Here is a 17,865-nt window from a genome sequence, read left to right on the forward strand (position 1 = left end):
GCAAGCCAAAAGGAATGTTCCCACATGTGACCCCAGAAATAAGACTTACCTGGGCAGCCTCAGAAAAAGAACATGGAGCAGCAGTGGACAGAAAAGCTTTCGGAAGGCAAATCCACCTTCAGACCAAACAACCAAAATTAATTCAGTATATAAAAAAATAAAATGTATAGAAAAATATGTAAGAGGCCCGCAAGAAGTGATCAACAAAGGCATGGGGTCGCCTTTAATTTGCGTCAGGGAAGCACATGGACCAGGATTTCTATCCCGTTAATTAAGACTTCAAAAAGGGTAGAAAACTCCTTTTCCTGCAGTTGTAATATACCCTCTTCAATTATGATTATGTCCCATCAATTTCAACAAGCTCTTCATAGCTGACATTCTCACTGGCATTTCAAGAAGTAAAACAGCATTAAAGTCTTATTATTTGGAAAGAAAGAGAAGATATTTACTGCAGGAGCTCAGTTCATCGCAGAAGACTGCTATGAGGGAGCATGAGTGATTTACTCCTTTCATTATTCAAGTTAAATAAATCTCCTCCTTTCCAAGCTATTGAATGTAGAGTTATGCTGGCAGAGTGGATTACATTTGATCTATGTACCATGACAAGTACTGAAAATTGTGGGCTTCATTGCTGTATTCACCCACTCCTTCCTGAACAGGAGAAAAAAGTGTCAATACACGGAGCAGCCTTTGCTCTGTGCCTCAGCACAAGACAGCACAAAGCTACTCTGGAGCTGTAATGAGTGTGGAGTCTGACTCCATGGAAACTGAGATAAACTCCTTTTAGCTCTCTCAACTAATGATCAGGGTGTGGCGTGAGTCAAAAATTTCCCTACCCATGAACATTTTATTTGCATATATCCGAGTTCATGACAGGCTTGCCTTAATGCTAACAGACTCGTTTTTACTTTTTTTAAGCGTAGGGATGAAATTTTAATCACTGTGGAAGAATCAGCCGATCTGATTCAGTCTGGTTTCTCTATCGTTTGAAAATGAAATTATTTAAATCCACTGTAGTTGCTTCAGGAGAGCAAGAAGATGATTTTCTTGCCTTGCTCAGCAGATAAGCAGCTCTGATACCAACCCACAGGCTTCAGTCTGGGTTTCAGAGTTTGGGAAGCTGGTAAATGCTACAGGATCTTGGATAATGTTTAAGAGGTTCTGCTCCTCACTGGGATTTCTGTTATCTCTTCATCACAGCCTACTCACACCACACCCCAACACAGCCAAACCACCACAGAAAAATCTGAAAAATGAAACCCCACAGTTTCCAACCACAGCTCAAAGTACAAGGAGCTCTTTTGTTTACTTTATAGCCCACTTCATCTGTGGACTTTTCAGCAGACCCAGGAAGACTCCCCATGCAATCGAACCCTTTTCCTTTACATTTAAACCTTTCAAGCTCCTCATTTTAGCCCTAGGAACAGCAAGCCTTGTTTGATACCATGACTACAGCAGAGGTGCTACCACAACTGCCACCTAAATAAGAAACCAAAGACTGAGTTTCTAGCATGTTTCTCCAGGAAATTTAGGAACAAAAACCACAATCATGAGGGAAAGTTTTATTTTACTTGTAATGCCCACATCCTAAGATTAAAGATATTTTTTTAAAAATTAGCTGCAAAGAAAAAGATAAAAGCAAAACAAGAACAGATTTTTACACCTTTAGGAAATCAAGAAAAAAATAGGCACAAGTTTACATTCATTAGTTTCAGATATGGCAGAGGAATGTTCTACTGAAGAGGGATAAATAAAATCCTGCTTTCCCACTTCCCTGTATGAGACACCACACGTCATGCTCTTCAAAGCCACACTGATCTTGTAGATACAAGGCAGATTTTTCCTCATAATTTTTTTATTAATGTGCTTTAAAGACCATAAAGACCCTCCTAGAGCCATTTGGCGTAGTCTCTGCATACATACTAAAGTACCAAGGATGTACTTTAACCTTTGGTGAAGCTTATTACAACCTCCACATAAAAAATGAAAGTCATGCATATTTTAAATTCTGTTTAAGCAACAGACACTATTGAGGGATTTTATTTCATTGCTGCTAAGCCACTTTAAATCCCCATCAGTGTTAAAAATCTTGCAAGTGTCAGCCCAGGATGATTTAACCCCTTCAGAACAAGGGTTCATCATAAAAAAAGGTGAACATCTTATCTCAAGGGATTCTACTCGAATACACAGCTGCTACTAATACTGAAGAATTTCCACCGCTAAACACAATATGCTGGGGAAGGGGTTTTCTAGGGATCTCAGGAAGCCAGAGGGCAGGCAGCTGTTCCATCACACCCTTTAACTCTAGCCCGCAATACAGGTGAGTAGGAGAGTCACCTTTTGGGCTGGGCCCTGCTCTGGGTGGGATCAGTGCAAGCAGCCTGAGGGCTGCATCCAAAGGACTTGAACACAGCAGGTGCCTGACACCACTGCTCAGGCCAGGGAAAGCTTCTTCCACGGGAACAGCTCCTGTCAACCCGCTGATCCTTGAAGTTCCCTTCAGAGGCTGCAGACGCCTTTCTGCCTTTCCTCTTGAGCTACACTGGGACTGGGGAGGGACAAAAAGCAGCGATGAAGTGAGGGGGAGGTGTAGAGAAGATTAACATCCATCCCAGTAAAGGTAAAACCAGTTTGTCTCGGCAAACATCCTTGGCTGGTGCAGGACCAAGTCACTGCTGGTGAGAAAAGGTGGAGAACTCGACCTTCAAGAAGCTGTAGGTGTTCCCGAGGCAGATTCCTCTTTACCTTCACTGGGAGGGCTTTGTAACCTACTTGCAATAAGGGCTAAGGAAAAGCATCAAGCTGTAATAAAACAGTCTTTCTTCATTCGATTGATAAGGAATTTACAATTTCTCAGCTTAAAAAGCCACAGTGCAAGTTAATGTTTGCTTCAGGGGGACCCTGTTTCAGTATCCTCTCCCACAAGGATGCAGAAGTCCAAAGTCAGCAGCCAGTGTTTTTGTCTGTACACAAAACAGGAAGGCTGCCCAAGAACTGAGGACAAAGACACTCAAAATAGAAAATAAATACACATAAAACAACGCTAAAAACGAGAATTTAACAGCACTGATTGGTCAGAGTTACAGTCCATCTCAATATATTAATCTTCACATTTTAGCATCTTTTTAACCACTATACAAAGGCTGCTGAAGTGACTTTCTTCTGAAACAGCCATACAGGAGCACAAAGCACAATGAACATCATTTTTTTGGCAAAGTAACTTGCTTTCAGAATATACCATACTTTCGAATCACAGTTTACATGTAGCAGGTGTGTCATGCTAATACAACATCCTCCATTTCTTCTCTTCCTGCACACTACCAGGGGCAAGACACCTCAGAGACCCTTCCTAGTTTCAACTGCTGTCTCTTAAAGCCTTCTCATAACAGTTTATTCCACGCAGCCTCACTTGGGGCAGCTGCTCCTAATTTCTGCCTCAGCATTGTCCTCTTTATTGCATTAATCTGGTTTCCAGGATAAGCCACATCAGTCAGATGTGCTTACAGAGCACCAGATGTTACTGTGCTCTACACACACCCCTCTGCAAACAACTCAGGAGCATTTCAAGGAATCACAGAACCACAGAAGGGTCAGGTTGGAAGGAACCACAGTGGGTTATCTGGTCCCACCTCCCTGCTCAGGGAGGGTGTCCCTGAAACACATGGCACAGCACATTTATCTGCTCCTTCTACATCCTCCTGTTTACTTTTTTCCCCTGTTTATTTCCTTCCTGCTTTTACCAGCAGAATCCACATTAGATATCTGAAGAGGAAGAAAGCATTTGTATTCTCCAAGCCCACACACAGACTTTCCACTCATATGGAAATTCCAGATTCTTACCTGTTTTTTTCACTTGCAAAAATACGTCCAGGTAAGCCTTGTGTCTTTCACCCAGAACAGGCACAAGGGGCAACTAATCAGTCTGGACCAAAACCAGTGAGGCTTATGTTTTTGTGGAAGTCCTGAAGACCTCCTCATTCTGAGGATTGGGCTTGGACTTGTATTATGGATTGAAACAGAAGAAGGCACAGGCTGGATCTCTACTTTTATCTGTGGCATTGTGCTCACAGAGGACTCAGCAAATCATTGCAAACCCCAGTCCTGCAAGCCAGGACTGCCTCAAATCAATAGCATGAAACTGAGTCAGGAGAGGTTTAGGTTGGATATCAGGAAAAGGTTTTCTACCCAGAGGGTGGTTGGGCACTGAACAGACTTCCCAAGGAAGCAGTCACAGCACCAAGCCAGACAGAGTTCAAGAAGTGTGGGCAACTCCCTCGGCCCATGGTGGTAATGTTGGGGTGTCCTGCCCAGAGACAGAAGTTGGGCTCAATCCTGATGTGTCCCTTCCAACTCAGCATATTCTGTTATTCTGTGATTTTTATGATTCACTAAGTCCAGCATGCTCCACTGCTGCTGTCCTACACGAGTATCCAGCTCAGCTCACATCCCAAAGCAGCCAGATTCCAGGTGCTGGCAGGGCAGTCAGGATCACAGCATTTGAGAAGCACTACCATACATACACACATCTGATCATTACCCAAAATTATGCTGTATTTCTTAGAACTGACAGACTGTAAAGACTCATTTCCTCTCTAGAAACTTGATCACAGCTCTCCAACTCTCCACACACATAACCTCACATCCAGCATCTACACCTCTCACTACCCTGTGCACAACAGCAATAGGCACCATGTTATTACCCCTTCCCCCTGCTTGTACACACCCCACACCTCCTACCCAGCAAAAGCTGCTGCTGGCTCATTCTGAAATCCAGCAAGGCACTTTGATGGATGTCAAAGACTTTGTGCAAGCACAGGCAGGATACAAATCCCCCCCCTCCTCACACTAACCTGCCTTAGGGGCAAATATAAACCTCAGCAACCTCCTAAGCAAGGATGACCAGGACACAGAGCTCGTCATCTGGTCTCCAAAGAGCAGCAATACCAAGGGAACAGACCAATTTCCCCAGAGCTTCAGACTGCTTACCAAAGTCTGCATTTTAGTTCAGTGCTTTACAGAACTATTTCTTCCTCCCCGGGAAAAAATCTTTGCTAGTCACATTGCATATGTTATCACACTTAAGGTACAAATCAGCAGTAATTAGTGTCTGTAGGAACACAGCAGAGAAGAACAGTAATAAAAATCCCAAAGCAAGCAAAGCCTCCTTGAGAAGCTAATGGTCAAGTGGAGAATTTACCAGCAATATTCCTGTTCCCACACGCAATCGTAAACTTCAGGGATTCACCTCCCAGAAAACACAAAGGCAAAACAGGTACATACATTGCCCTATTCAAGAGAATTGGGCAAAAATCTAGGCCCAGGCAGTTCAGGACACAATGTATATATGAAACATTGAAAGTAATAATAATGACAGGAAGCTGGAACAAAGAAGAAATTCAAACCATAAGTTGGCAAGTGGTCCAGGATCCATCCCAGCAAACACTACTGACTACAAAAAGCAGAAGGTCCCACCAGATTGCTCTGTGTTCACATAGTCTTGCTGCCACCGCTGCACTTTGCAGGTAGTTTTATCCGTCGCTGGGAGGAAAAGGTCCTTGTACAAAAGTGTTTTCCTCCACTGACATCAGATGAGCTCCTCCTTCAGCGGCTCGGTTTCCCCAGGAAGCACGCCGTTCATCTCCGGGGAGGTCTCGGTGCCCAGATACCCTAAGAGGATCTCGCTGCGCCGCCGCGACAGCTGCAGAATGTCCTCTGCCAGCAACTGCACGGTCGTGTACCTCACATTGTCGAAGTCAAACATGTCCTTCAGATACTGCACGATCTGGTGCTGCAAGAAAAGGAAGGTTACAGTCAGACCTCCTCCACCTGTCGCCACCAAAAGCACACATCAGCAGCTTTAAGCCAGCAGACAGGAGTCCCATAGAGATGAGGCACAGAAAAACCACCTTACCTTGAAGAAACTGCAGACTTCAGATAGCTGCTGCTTGGGCCCCAGAAAACCAAAGGCTAGAACAGGACTGACATGCTCCGATACGGAGTAGAAATGAGAGATAAAGCCATCTGGTACCTGTCACAGGGAAGGACAGAATTAGTTGGTCTTCACTCTCAAGACAGAATTAGCAGCTTATTCCATATCAGCCACCAACTTCCCTGCCAGAAAGCTTCAGTAACTGAAGTTAAGAGCTATTTGGAACATCTCTTCCTGCAAAACTACATTTATCTTTCAGATCCCTTGAAGGATGACTAGAGCTTTTTATCTTCATGTTTCCAAACTGCTATTTCAAGAGGAAAATGAACAGAAGAAAATGAAAAGTAATCACCAACCAGCCTTTAGAGCCTCTATTTATAATTTGCTGACCAAGCCAGGAAAGGACATGCAAATATCCAAGGCAGAGCTACTGCATGACAGCACCAGTAGAGCTTCCAATTCTCTCATTTCTCCCCGTGCCATCTCAGGAGCCAAACCCTGTTGTACCAGCTGGCTGTGGGATTGAGCTGAAAAATTGCCAGAGGCCACAGACCCTGTGGCAGAACCAGGGTTGTGAAGTTGTGGCTTCCTGTTCCCCTGCTCCATAAACTCGTCTGCTGTGATACTTTAGGAAGTCACAGATTTAAGTGAAACTCATCAACTAATGGCTAATTAGCATCAGCACTGGGGAGTGGAGCAGTGCCTGAACCTTCCTTTTGCTGCCAGCAAGGAAAGCACAATTCAGGAGCAGTCCCTTGTTGCCTGGGGTCTGTGGCCATTCCTACAGTACTGAGAGCAGGGAGAGGAAATTCCAGACAGGCAATAATGTCATTTGAATCCCCACATTAAGAAAAAGGGAGAATAAACTCAGACTGATTCAATAAAATACTGGCATAGCACTGGAGCAGGGACTGCAGGACCCCAGGGCTCTAAAGCATCACAAAGAATGTGACTCTGTTCAGTCTTCTACCACTTAAGATTTCGCACTTTATCAAGATCTCTGTGTTCTCTTTTCAGCCTCAAATACATTAGATTCTTTCCCTTTTGATTAATTTTGCTTACCATCAGAAGCCTCCTTTTTGCTTTCAGAACTGACCAGCATGCAGTTGCTAGAGCCTACAATTAACAGAGAGAGCCCATTAGTTACTCGGATTATTTAAAAAACCACAAAGTTTACCAGCACATTGTCATCAAAACATCAGTTGCCCTTTTGTGCCAAAAACTCTTTAAAATGACAAAATTGAAGCGAACTGGAAGCAGATTTAGCCACTTCAGATCCATTCCAGAGAAGCCAAAGGGTTTTTGAAGATTGTTAATATGATCTGACATAGTTGTCCAACAGCCCACAATCCCCTGTAAGCAGACAGCTGTTACAAAGTGCTGTCTTACTCTCAATCTATCAAACCAATCAGTCTTAAAAATACAGCTGGAGGGCAGAACTAAAGGAAAGCTCTGCAATTTGAGCTTCAGTCTGCTGAGGTACTGCCAGAATGAATGGCCACATGCTAAAACCCACATATTTTTCCCTACATTTTGGCCCTTTTATTCTCATTCATAAAAATAGGTGCTGTCATCTTTTAACGTCTCCATGGCATCACTGATAAAAGCCCCTAGAGCCATAAGTCTGGTTGCCAACCAGATGCTTTCAAAATAAGGAAAGCTTTCCTGTAAACAATTTCCATGCACAAGAAGGCTGTTGTTTAGAACTTCAGGAAAGCATGGCAATTATAAAGAGAGAATTCAGCTGAGCTGGGAAAGATGAGGTTATGCTCTTTTCTGGCCTTGGCACTGATCTCACACTCACACCAGCACTCCCTGTCTCACGCACCGTCTCCTTGAAGCTGTCGGACAGCCAGCGGTTGCGCAGCACAGCCAGCACGGAGGAGGGAGGATTCTCCAGATCCTCAAAAGCATCCATGAGGATGAAGTCCAGCACAATATCAAAGAAGCTCATGCACACCACCTGTCAGGGAGCAGAACAGTCTGTGAAGGGAACGGGTGTTAAAAAGAGAGACAGGCTCTTTTGGTTTGAAGCAAGAAGTTGTAATAAGCTGAAGTCGATGTAATCGTATTTCAACAGCAGGTCTTTCACACCTGGGCCATTCCTACATATGCACTGTAATACAATCACAGTGGTTTGGCTTGTAAAGGACTTAAAAACCATCCAGTTCCACCTCTGTCATGGGCAGGGACCCCTTCCACTAAACCAGGTTGCTTCAAGCCCCATCCAGCCTGCCCTTGAGCACTTCCACAACCTCTCTGGGCGAGGATTATCTTCTAACTCTTCTGAAACTCTGTAAAGACAATGCCTTTACCAACCCCTCTTCCCTCGAGCTCCTGCTGAGTGGTCGGCCAGGTCTCCTGCTTCAAGGCATAACGCAGCATCTCCTCATAGCTTTCCAGGAAAGCTTTGGGATTCTGGAAGAGCAGATAAACAAAACAGAAGTTTAACTACTTGAATTTGAGCTGACATCAACATCACCAGCATGAAGTTTTCTTCTTCCAACACACTGGAAGAAGTCTGAGTTGGGATGGGAGAACAAGTATCGTTGTGCTCAAGACACAGTTTAGTTGTTACACAAACTTCCTACCTTTTCAGCTTTTGTCATCAGTCCTATCATCATCTGCTTCCCAACCTCCCCAAAAAACAGCTGATTGCTTTCATCCTCCAGCAGCTCCTGCAAAGGGAACACAGATGTCTCTTGTGAGCACCTACACACCCTCAAATTCCAAGCTGGAAAAAACAAAAAAAAGGGCAGGACATGAAGCAGTGCAATGCTGCACACACCAGTGTCGTTAACCTTTAATAAGCTGGAACCTAGGAGAGAAAACTGCACTCTCCAGGAACATGCTGCTGGCAGCCATGTGCCATGGAAGCCTGGGAGCCTGGAGCCATTCTCACCTGGAATGCCTGCCTGACACAATGCAGCTTCGCCAGGAAATCCTGGTCACTGTAGCAGCCAAGGAGCTCTGTCCTAGAGGGAAAGGGGAAGAATTGTGTAAATTCCAGTTCTGATGTTGGTGTTCCTACAACTACAGTCCACTAAAACCAAAAAACTAAATTCCCAGTCTGTGCATAGGAGAAAGGAACAGTCACATTCCCTTTATCCAGCTCCCTGGGGGAACAGAACACCTCTGCCAGGCTGGTACAGGACGATGCCAGCCTCCCAGCACAGTCACACTTCCTATCCCTAATTTCCTGAGACAATTACTCTTTCTTAACATGTGAGTCCCTAAAATCTGGGGTTAACTCCCTGCGAAGGCCAAACCAGCAGGAAGGATGCTGTGATTTTATGACCCCAGTGGGTTATTCTGGTTGTGGGGCTGCTCAAAGGCAGATGATGTGTTCACAGAACCCCAGGGGACACCAGGTCCCACAGCTCCAGTTGGCTCTTCACCTCAGTGTCCGGCACGCAACCTTCCCTTCTTTCACCAACTGCAGAGCTTCTTCGTATGCTGCCACTGGCTTGGAGAGGTGGAATGGCATTTGCTCAAAGGGGAGAGAGTCAAAGAGCTGTAGAGGTAACAAGAAACATGGGAAGAACAAAATGAGCTCATTAAATATTTGCAAACACACAGTGCACACAAGCAAGGTGAGCCTTCTTCAGAAAATCTTCAGCTAGCAAAGTTTGTCAGTGACAATTGTTTCATGCAAAGATATTTCTTTTCTCACCAAAAGCTGTCTCAGCTCTGACGCCGCTCAATAGTCCATAAAATTTACACTACCAAGCCATCTTACATAGATAACAGCACTTTCCTAGCTGTTACGGCATGTTTTCTGTAGTAGATAAGAAGATGACATGGAAGTGCTGGTTGGAAAAGCCTGCACCATCCTCCTCGTTAAAACCTTTTCCTAACATCCATCATGAACCTCCCAGCCTGGCGTTGTTGCTCTGTGTTTGATCATCATCCTCTCCCAAGATTACGTTTGGCTTTGCTCTGCTGCCTTTGTGCCTTCCCTCCAAGCCACTGGGCTGCGACACACAGGTGACACTTCAGTCACCTCTGCTGCAGAGAAGAAGGAATCCTCCGAAGCAGAGCTGTCCTCGTCATCCGTCCGCAGCCGCAATGATCCGTCCGCCAACGGAAGCATCAAAGTCTTCTCTGGAGGAGAGAAAGAAGCCACATGTGTTGGAGTTCATGGACCAACATTCCTCTTAGTTCCTGTGCTCTCCTCCACTCCCACTTTGTCACTCCTCCTTCACCTGGCTTATAGAAAAGACATAAAACCAGGCTGGAAATTGGCATTTACTGCAGCCAGGTGCCCTACCCAGATCCAGCAGCACGCTGTCCGACGGGAGCGAGGAGCCAAACTCTTCCTGGAGGTGGTAGGCTCGGTGCAAGAGGGACTCCAGCTTCTCGGCAAACTCTCTTTTCTGGGACTCCTCCTGGAACACACAGAAAAGTCACCCTCAGTTAGCCAGCTGGGCACAGACAGATTGGACAGCACAAATATGGGAGGAAATTTTCAGTAAAAATGGGATTTGCAGTCTGCAGATTAAATGATTAAAAATAAAAAGAGAGAAGAGTCATTAATCCTACAATGCAGCTAATAATGTACGGGGAGGGAAGCTTCTACACAGCCTACTCAAACCCTCTGGCTTTTGAGCTTCACAATTTCGTTTTCCTATTAAAAAGGAAAGAAAGAACTAAAGAACTTTAACCTGCCAGCCAGAAAAACAGGTATTTTAATAAGTTATACACCATTTAAATATCTTCCAAAGTTAGAATTTAACCTAATTTCCGGGAGAAATTGCATCAGGAAACCTGTGTTCAATATAACAGGATATCCAGAACTGGATAACTGAATATTTAGATTAAAATGCTGGGCATAAGTGAAGTTTGCTATAAACAACACAGGAGGATGGAAAAAAAAAAAAAGTGGGGAAAATAAGACTTAAACAGCATCTTGCCTTCATGCCTCTATGTTTGCATGAGTATCTCACCCAGAAGACAGGAGCATTAACAAGAAGAACAGAATCTACTTTCATAATGAATCAACTGGTTTTAAGGCAGTTTTAGAAACTCTACAGGGCCCTTCAAGGAGAGCCAACAACAACAGAATCCAGATTTGACTTGGATAAATATGATCCAGCATGATCCACGAAAGACAAATGTCCCACATACTCACTACACCAGACTCTGTTTACAAAACGCTGGGAACGCTTTTTTTTTTCCAGCGAGAACTCCTGGAGAGTTCAGAGTTCAGCTCCTTTCACAGTCCTGAGTTACAGCAGGTTTTTTTTAGCTTTGTGGCTGTCACTGAGCCACTCCAGTTGAGATCTCCTTTAACACAGGTCTTCTGTGTGGAGTCTTCAAGTCCCAGACAGCAAGGGGTGTCCTAAAGTCCTGGTTTCTGTAGCTGCAGAGGCTGAGTGAGGTACACATCTCCCTGCAGGGACCAGGGCCATACCCAGCTCCTACCAAATTCCCACTGCTTTCCTCATCCACACACACACAGCTGGGCTCTGCTCTCCACCCAGCCCCCAGAAGTGGCAGTGACCATCAAGATCTCCCTTTTAAATGCATTAAAAAGCTACAGAGACAACACTGCCAGCCAAAGCAGTGCTGCTTTCATCACAGCCTTTTCTCACCACAGGCTGTGCCACGGGAGGACACGTGTGACAGTGAGTGACACAAGGCTGGAAGGTGGATGGAAACGCTGGGGAATGAGGGGGCGAGACGTATTAAAAAGAGAAAGAAATGAAAAACACCCACTCCCACTGCATAAGGAAGCTGCAGATACAGACAGCTCTTAAACAGAGTCTGGCCTGACTCTGCCCTTAATTTGCTCTCCTTTTAACCTCCCACTGTTTACAGCTTCCAGCACCCAGGCTGGCCTTTCAGCATGTGGGGACCTACCTCTGAAATGCTCTCTGACATGCTCTCTTGCTGTTTCCTGCTGTCCCAGGGCACAGGGGTGCTGGTACAAGCACTGTCCCTCTGCCTGATGCTCAGAGCCTGTTCCCATTTCTGCAGGGCCTCCTCAAACAGCTCCATGCCTGGAAACCCAACCAAATACTGGCTGTGAGAGTCCCAGGGCACTCAGGAACAAAGAGATACAGGATGAATCTTTGCTCACTCAAACAATCCAGCAAAGAGGGAAATCCCTCCCCAAAATACAGAATAAACATATTCTATTTCTTTCCTGTTTAAATATGGTTTACTTTGCATTAGAACATCCCCAAACTGGTTAAAGCATCATCCATGTTACTGCCAAAATACTGTTCTCTGCACAGGATGAGCCTGTTGCTCAAGAACAGTATTTTGGAAGTAAATTATTCACTGACAAAAAAAAGTTTGGTTTTTTTTTTGTAAGAGAAAATGGGATTTTTATTGGAGCTTAAGCTAAGAATGGAAGGATCTTTCTATTAGAGCTCCACATTGAGCTGCTGATGCTCTGTGTCAAGTTCTCGCCCTCTTCTTGCTCTCAGAGTGATAAACAACCCCTCCCCAGAGCAATGTTACCCTTGTGCCTGCTTACCTTGAACATAGAGGCTTTCTGCACTGGAATCACCAATGGCTCCAGCATCTCCCATTGCCTGGGCCTCCCACATCCCTGGGGGTACTGGACTTGAGGAGTTGACTGCTACCATCTGCAGGAAGGGAGCAGAGATGAGCAAACGCCTTTTGAATTCTCTTAGAGATGCTAAGATCAAACAAACACTGCCAGCCTTCAGCAAAAAGGCATTTTCCTTCCCCATGTCTGCCCTTGTGCTCCCCTGTATCAATGAGCACTGAAAGGAGAGCACTGGTGGAGGAAACGGCCCGGGAAAGCTCCAAAGCAGTCGCTACAAAGGCATCAGGATTTTGATGGAAAGCTCACGTCAGCCCCAGCTGCCTGTACAGAAAACACTGGAGGTGGCAAGGAAGCAAGCACAGGCCAAACAAAACAAAAGAAACAGTTTCCCAGAAAAAATACAGCTGAGGATTCCCCAGAGGGCAAGGGGAATCCTCACTCTCCTCTTTGTAACCAGACCCTCCCCTGAGAGAGCTGAGATTGACAATCCACACAGCAGTGTCAGTTCAGCTTTGTCCAATTTCATACCAGGGCATCGATGTCTTCTAAAGTGTGACCCAATAAAGTGCTGGATTCAACACTATCAATGACCAGTGTTTTCCTGTGGCTTACAGAAGGATATCCAAACATGAGCCTGGTACTAAAAAAAAGCTACAATAATCAGCTGACAGATGAATTCCTGCCCTGGCTCCATGGATCAATCCCTGTGGAGTGTTAATAAATCACCTTGAGATCTTGAACTGCAAATCATCAGTTCACTGCTGCCAATTTCCTTACTGGACGGCAAAGAGGAGCCCAGGAAGCAGATGAGAGCACAGGCAAAACCTGCAGCTGTGCAAAGAATGAGCTGGTTTTTTCCACCAAGTAATATAAAAACTGTAAGTACAGGGTCAGCTCATGTGTACAGAAACACATGCCTCTCTGTGGGGATATCCCCACCCAGGCACCAGCAGTGGAAAAAGGTATTTATGGATTGCTTTTTATTTAAAGAGAAATAGAACTTCAGTGATACAAAACCTGGAGAGCATCTGTGTGAAGAGAGAAGCCATGGGGGAATTACATGGATGGGAGTCCCTGTGGAGGGGAAAGAGCTGGACACAGCTTGGTGCTCACGGACACAGCCCATCACACCCCAGTTCCCCAGGGAATGCTGTGCCTGCCCAGCGCCGTGCCAGCACCGCCGCCTGCTGGAGACACACATCGGCCAGCACGGAGTTTGGCAACTCCTGGTGCTTTAGCTGTACTATAAACAGCAACACCAGCATGTGCTGAGGAGTGCTGGAACCCAACAGCTCCTTTCAAAGGGGTGATTTTCCCCCTCTCCTTGACCCAGCATTGCCAAGCAGCCTCTGAGCCTGGGCGATGACAAGGCATGGCTTTGCAGCAACTCACAGAGGTTCATCTGTGTCCCCCCTGCTCCAACAGAACGTTAGCTCTGAGCAATGGGGATGTGAACAGGTCTTGAAAACACACATGCTTCCAGTTTTGGTCTCACAAAAGGTGGCTATAAGCACTGGTGGCTTCTTCCACCTGGTTAAGCTTGAAATACCTGTACACACAGGCAGCTTTTTGGCTTTGGAGGAGGTGGGTTGGCCCAGAATGACTGGGCTGTGTTCTCACCCCATGCTGTCTCCTGAACAGAGCTATCAGATTTTGGTAGCTAATTTGGTTTTAAGAAGAAAACAAGCTGTGAGCAGCCCCAGCACAAAAGGGAGGGGCTGCTGGGCCTCCCAAACCCCCACCACAGAAGGAAGCAAACAAGCTCCCCATTGCTGTGAGACCCAGAAACAGAGAGCTCCAAGGAATCATGGCCATGTCCCGCAGGGAAATCCCTCCTGAGACTCCTCCTCCTTGGCCAAAGAACTGGCCAAGGAACCCTGGAGCTCCTGGCCACAAAAAAATTGCTGCTCACAGGCAACTCCAGACACTCAGTGCAAGGTTAACATCAGAACCCGCCCTACAATTAAACTGCAATCTGTTCTGCTCCGTGGGCCAGCACAAGCCCAAGGACTTGGTGATCTCGTGACAGGTCTGTGCTCTGACACCTCCCAGCCCTGCTAACAAGGTCCTTACCGAGGCGAGGCTGTGGGAGGAACTGGAATGTTTGCTGGGCTCAATGGAGGAAATCCCGCTGAGCGTGTCATTGCTCTTGCTGCCAGGGCTCTGGACTCTCCTGCTGGAGTATCCTGCAGTTGGGAAGGTCACACAAAAACAGGATTTTAGGCGCAGGTGACTGCAGCAGGGAACAGGGAGGGGAACATCACCTTCTCCAGTGTAACTGTGAATGGGAAAAGCAGTATCCAATACCTAGAAATAAGCCACAGATCTCCTGTCTGCTCTGCTTTGCTCTGAGACAGGTTTCAGTGGGGATCTGAGGCTGAGGAATGTATTCACTGCTTATGGACAGCAAGAGGCAAGTGGAAACAATCAAGCAAAAACTCCTCCACCTTCCCTCAGGACAGGCAGAACACGGACACAGCTCCCTTGATTTTCATGTTTCACCAAACAAATGCTTAATCCCTAAAGTGCTTTGCTGAGGGCCTGGATCAGTCTTACCTCTAAAATCAGTACAAATGGTGAGGAAGCTGCCCAAGGTCTGGGAGTCACCCCAGAGCTGGATGGACACTCCCAACTGCCCAGCCTGGCTCAGGCCACCCTCCCCTCCCCTAAGCTGAGCACTGACATCACGAGATCAACGCAGAACCAGGTCACTGCGTGCCCAGGTCGTTATTAGTGGGGCAGCCTGGTAATGGTCCACAGGCTGCCTACAGGAAATAGGATGGGAACTACAAACCCCAGGGAAAACATCAGCATACCTTTTGTTCCCAAGACTGTGAGCTCACAGTCTCTCCCACTGCTCCCCAAACCCCAAGCTCATGGCACTGCTCTTCAGAATTCCCATTTCGTTCTGCATCAGAGCACTACACAAATGGCTTTGCTTTCCCCTCCCCACACCTCCCCATCGCTCCCCGTACAACCTCTTTGGGGATTTTTCCCTTTTTGCGAGGCCAACCTTTCTTCACGGAGGAGACCCTCCTGGTTGGCAGGATGGGCACTGTGATCCCTCCTGGTTTAAAGCCACACTTGTCCGGAGCAATTTGCTTCTTTCGGCGGCGCCGCCGCTTCAGCTGATGAGCTGCAAGAGCCAAGGCCACCGTCCCCAGAGCTGTGGCAAACAGCACCTTGCGCAGGCCTGGAGAGAGCCGCAGCTGAGAGAAGACAGACTTTAAACACAAAAGAAATGGAAGAGCAACAATGAAAAATCAATTCCACTGCCCGTTAAAAAAAAAAAAATTAAAAACAGTGTTAAACATGAAACACCTTGGCTTTACCCTGCCACCCACAAAGCACGCCCTCTGCTACACAACTAAGACATAGCAGCAAAGAGACTGTGGAGCATCATTTTGACAGGACCTGGAGAACTTGGGTCTCGATCCTTATTGCCAAAACACACTGCAAAATCTGCACACGGCCTGGGACAGATGCAATCCAGGCTACCCAAATTCAGCTCTGAAACCCTGGTGTGAAGCTGAGCTTTACTGCTCCAAGTGCTGCATCACTACAAGTGTGGAACATATTAGTCCTCTTTAAAAGACAAGTCTTTTTTTAGAGCCTTTGATGAAGAGAAAGATTGAACCTGGGTGTTCTCCCAGGGAGGGATGTGGGAAGTGCTTTTCTCTCCTCTCAAGCCCACTCAGAACAACTCTCTTCCACCACCCCAAACTCCCCCTGCAAGTCCTCCAATCCCTCAAACTGCCCAGGTCCCCCAGCACCACCCCACAGTGCCTCCATCGCACACAGACCACGCCGCAGAGTCAGCCCAAGGAATGTGACAGGAAAACCCTTCCTGCTCCTTGTACCTGCCCAAAGGTCGTGTAAACGAACACGGGGATCTCTGCCACGGTCATTGCCAAGGCCTGCATGATGGACATTCCCTCTGTCCTTCTGAATGCCATGTCTGCACCAGGATCTTGGCGCCGTCAGGAGCCACAACGGGGAAGGGCACTTGTGGATGCTGTGTGAGCTGCTCACAAAACAATCCAACTTTTCTTTGACATCTGACTCAGAGTCCTGGAGTTGGCCTTCATCCAACAATCCTCCTCCTGCGGGGAGAGGGGGAAAATCAGGCGAGTGAGGGGAGCACCTGCCCTGCTCCTTCCTGCGCTTTACAAAACACACGCCATGTCACTTGGAGCAGTGAATCTAAAATATCTTCTCACCAGCAGCAGCAATTCCTTTGTTTGTCCTACTAACCACGGGGACAGATTCCCAAACTGCTCTTCAGCAGCAGCATCCTGGGATTTGACAGCTCCCAGAGATTTCTACATGTACCAGACCAGGCTGCACATGGTTAGAGGGATTTTGTTTGCAGTCCTCATATAAAAAAAGTCCCAATTATCCCAAATAACCATACACACATTTTCGTTGCCAAAACTCTGCTTTCACACAGTTTTCTGCGCATCACAGCCCTGCTCAAGAGCCACCAACCAAAGGGAGCTTGCCCAGGAGGTTTTAATGCTGCCAGCGGGGCTGGGCAGGAGGGATGTGCTCAGGTCAAGGACAGAGCGACAGAAGGCACTGATGCGTGACCCCGGACCGCGGTGACAAAGCCCTGCCCCCCCCGACACCCTCCCCGCACCCACTGCCCCGAGCACCTCCCGGAACGTTCTCCGGGCACTGGGAGCCCGCAGGGAGCAGACACCGGACATGGGCTCTCCCCACAAGGTTAAACACAGCGTCCTGCCCACGGCACAGCCGAGAAGAGCAAAGTGCCGGGAATTTCGGGCACAGAAAGCAGCCTGGCGTTACCGCACCGGGTTAGGGAGCACAGGCACCGAGGTACCAAGGCAGCCCCTCTGTCTGGCCACGTCCCCCCAGCCCTGCCCGCCGTGGGGCTCATCCCTCCGGCCCGGCGGGGAGCGTCCCAGGGGACCCCCCGCACCTGCACTGCAGCACGCTGGGCCCTGCAGAAAGCGCTCCCGCACCCCCCGCAGCACCCCCGCCCCCCTGAGCATCCCCCCTGCTGCACCCGCGCCCCCTGCATTCATTCACCCCGGGTGCGTCCCTGCCGCCCGCGCACCTGGAGATCCCGCACCCGCCGCGCCTCCCACCCCCATGACCGGCTTCCGCCGGGGGTCCCCGGCTCGGCGCTCCCCTCTGCTTCCCCCCCCCCCCGCTAACGATGGTGCGGCCCGGCGGGCGCGGCCCCGGCGAGCGGGCGCGGGCGGGCGGCACCACTCACCGCGGCGGGGGGGGGCGCGCGGCCCCGCCAGGCGCCCTCGCCCCGCGCCGCGCGCCATGGCCGCGGAAGGGCAGCGTCTCCTTCCCCCGCGCCGCAGCCCGCCCCGCCGGGGGCGGGGCCAAGCGGCGATACCGCCCCCGCTCCCCTTCCAGCCGATCAGAGCGGAGAGCCGCC

The 17,865-nt window shown here is 47.9% G+C and overlaps 1 protein-coding gene across 2 annotated transcripts; it reads right to left on the reverse strand.

Annotated features, from left to right (window-relative positions):
* Positions 1–1,547: 1,547 nt before the first annotated feature.
* Positions 1,548–17,789, reverse strand: MIGA2 (mitoguardin 2). Of its 2 annotated transcripts, XM_068211315.1 has the most exons (16): positions 17,692–17,789; positions 16,310–16,552; positions 15,463–15,673; positions 14,523–14,635; positions 12,414–12,525; positions 11,792–11,931; positions 10,200–10,317; positions 9,933–10,033; positions 9,328–9,443; positions 8,832–8,904; positions 8,521–8,607; positions 8,249–8,347; positions 7,758–7,892; positions 6,992–7,045; positions 5,912–6,028; positions 1,548–5,788 (listed from the first exon to the last, which is right to left on the reverse strand). In XM_068211315.1, the coding sequence occupies exons 2-16, from the start codon at positions 16,403–16,405 to the stop codon at positions 5,585–5,587; spliced, it is 1,776 nt and encodes a 591-aa protein (XP_068067416.1). In that variant the 5' UTR covers positions 16,406–16,552; positions 17,692–17,789; the 3' UTR covers positions 1,548–5,584. The 2 variants fall into 2 exon arrangements, with proteins under 2 accessions (XP_068067416.1, XP_068067415.1); XM_068211314.1 differs by lacking the exon at positions 17,692–17,789 and having other exon boundaries at positions 16,310–16,577.
* Between the last annotated feature and the right edge of the window lie 76 nt (positions 17,790–17,865).

This window comes from Anomalospiza imberbis, chromosome 21 (assembly GCF_031753505.1).
Source record: "Anomalospiza imberbis isolate Cuckoo-Finch-1a 21T00152 chromosome 21, ASM3175350v1, whole genome shotgun sequence".
NCBI classification, from domain to species: Eukaryota; Metazoa; Chordata; class Aves; order Passeriformes; family Viduidae; genus Anomalospiza; species Anomalospiza imberbis.

Excerpts from the sequence above, each read along its gene's own strand:
- MIGA2 (XM_068211315.1), bottom strand. The coding sequence starts at position 16,405 with ATGGCATTCAGAAGGACAGAGGGAATGTCCATCATGCAGGCCTTGGCA. Across the intron at positions 7,046-7,757 it reads CCGACAGCTTCAAGGAGACG|GCTCTAGCAACTGCATGCTG; the intron begins GTGCGTGAGACA and ends TGTTAATTGTAG. Across the intron at positions 5,789-5,911 it reads AAGTCTGCAGTTTCTTCAAG|CACCAGATCGTGCAGTATCT; the intron begins GTAAGGTGGTTT and ends CTTTTCTTGCAG.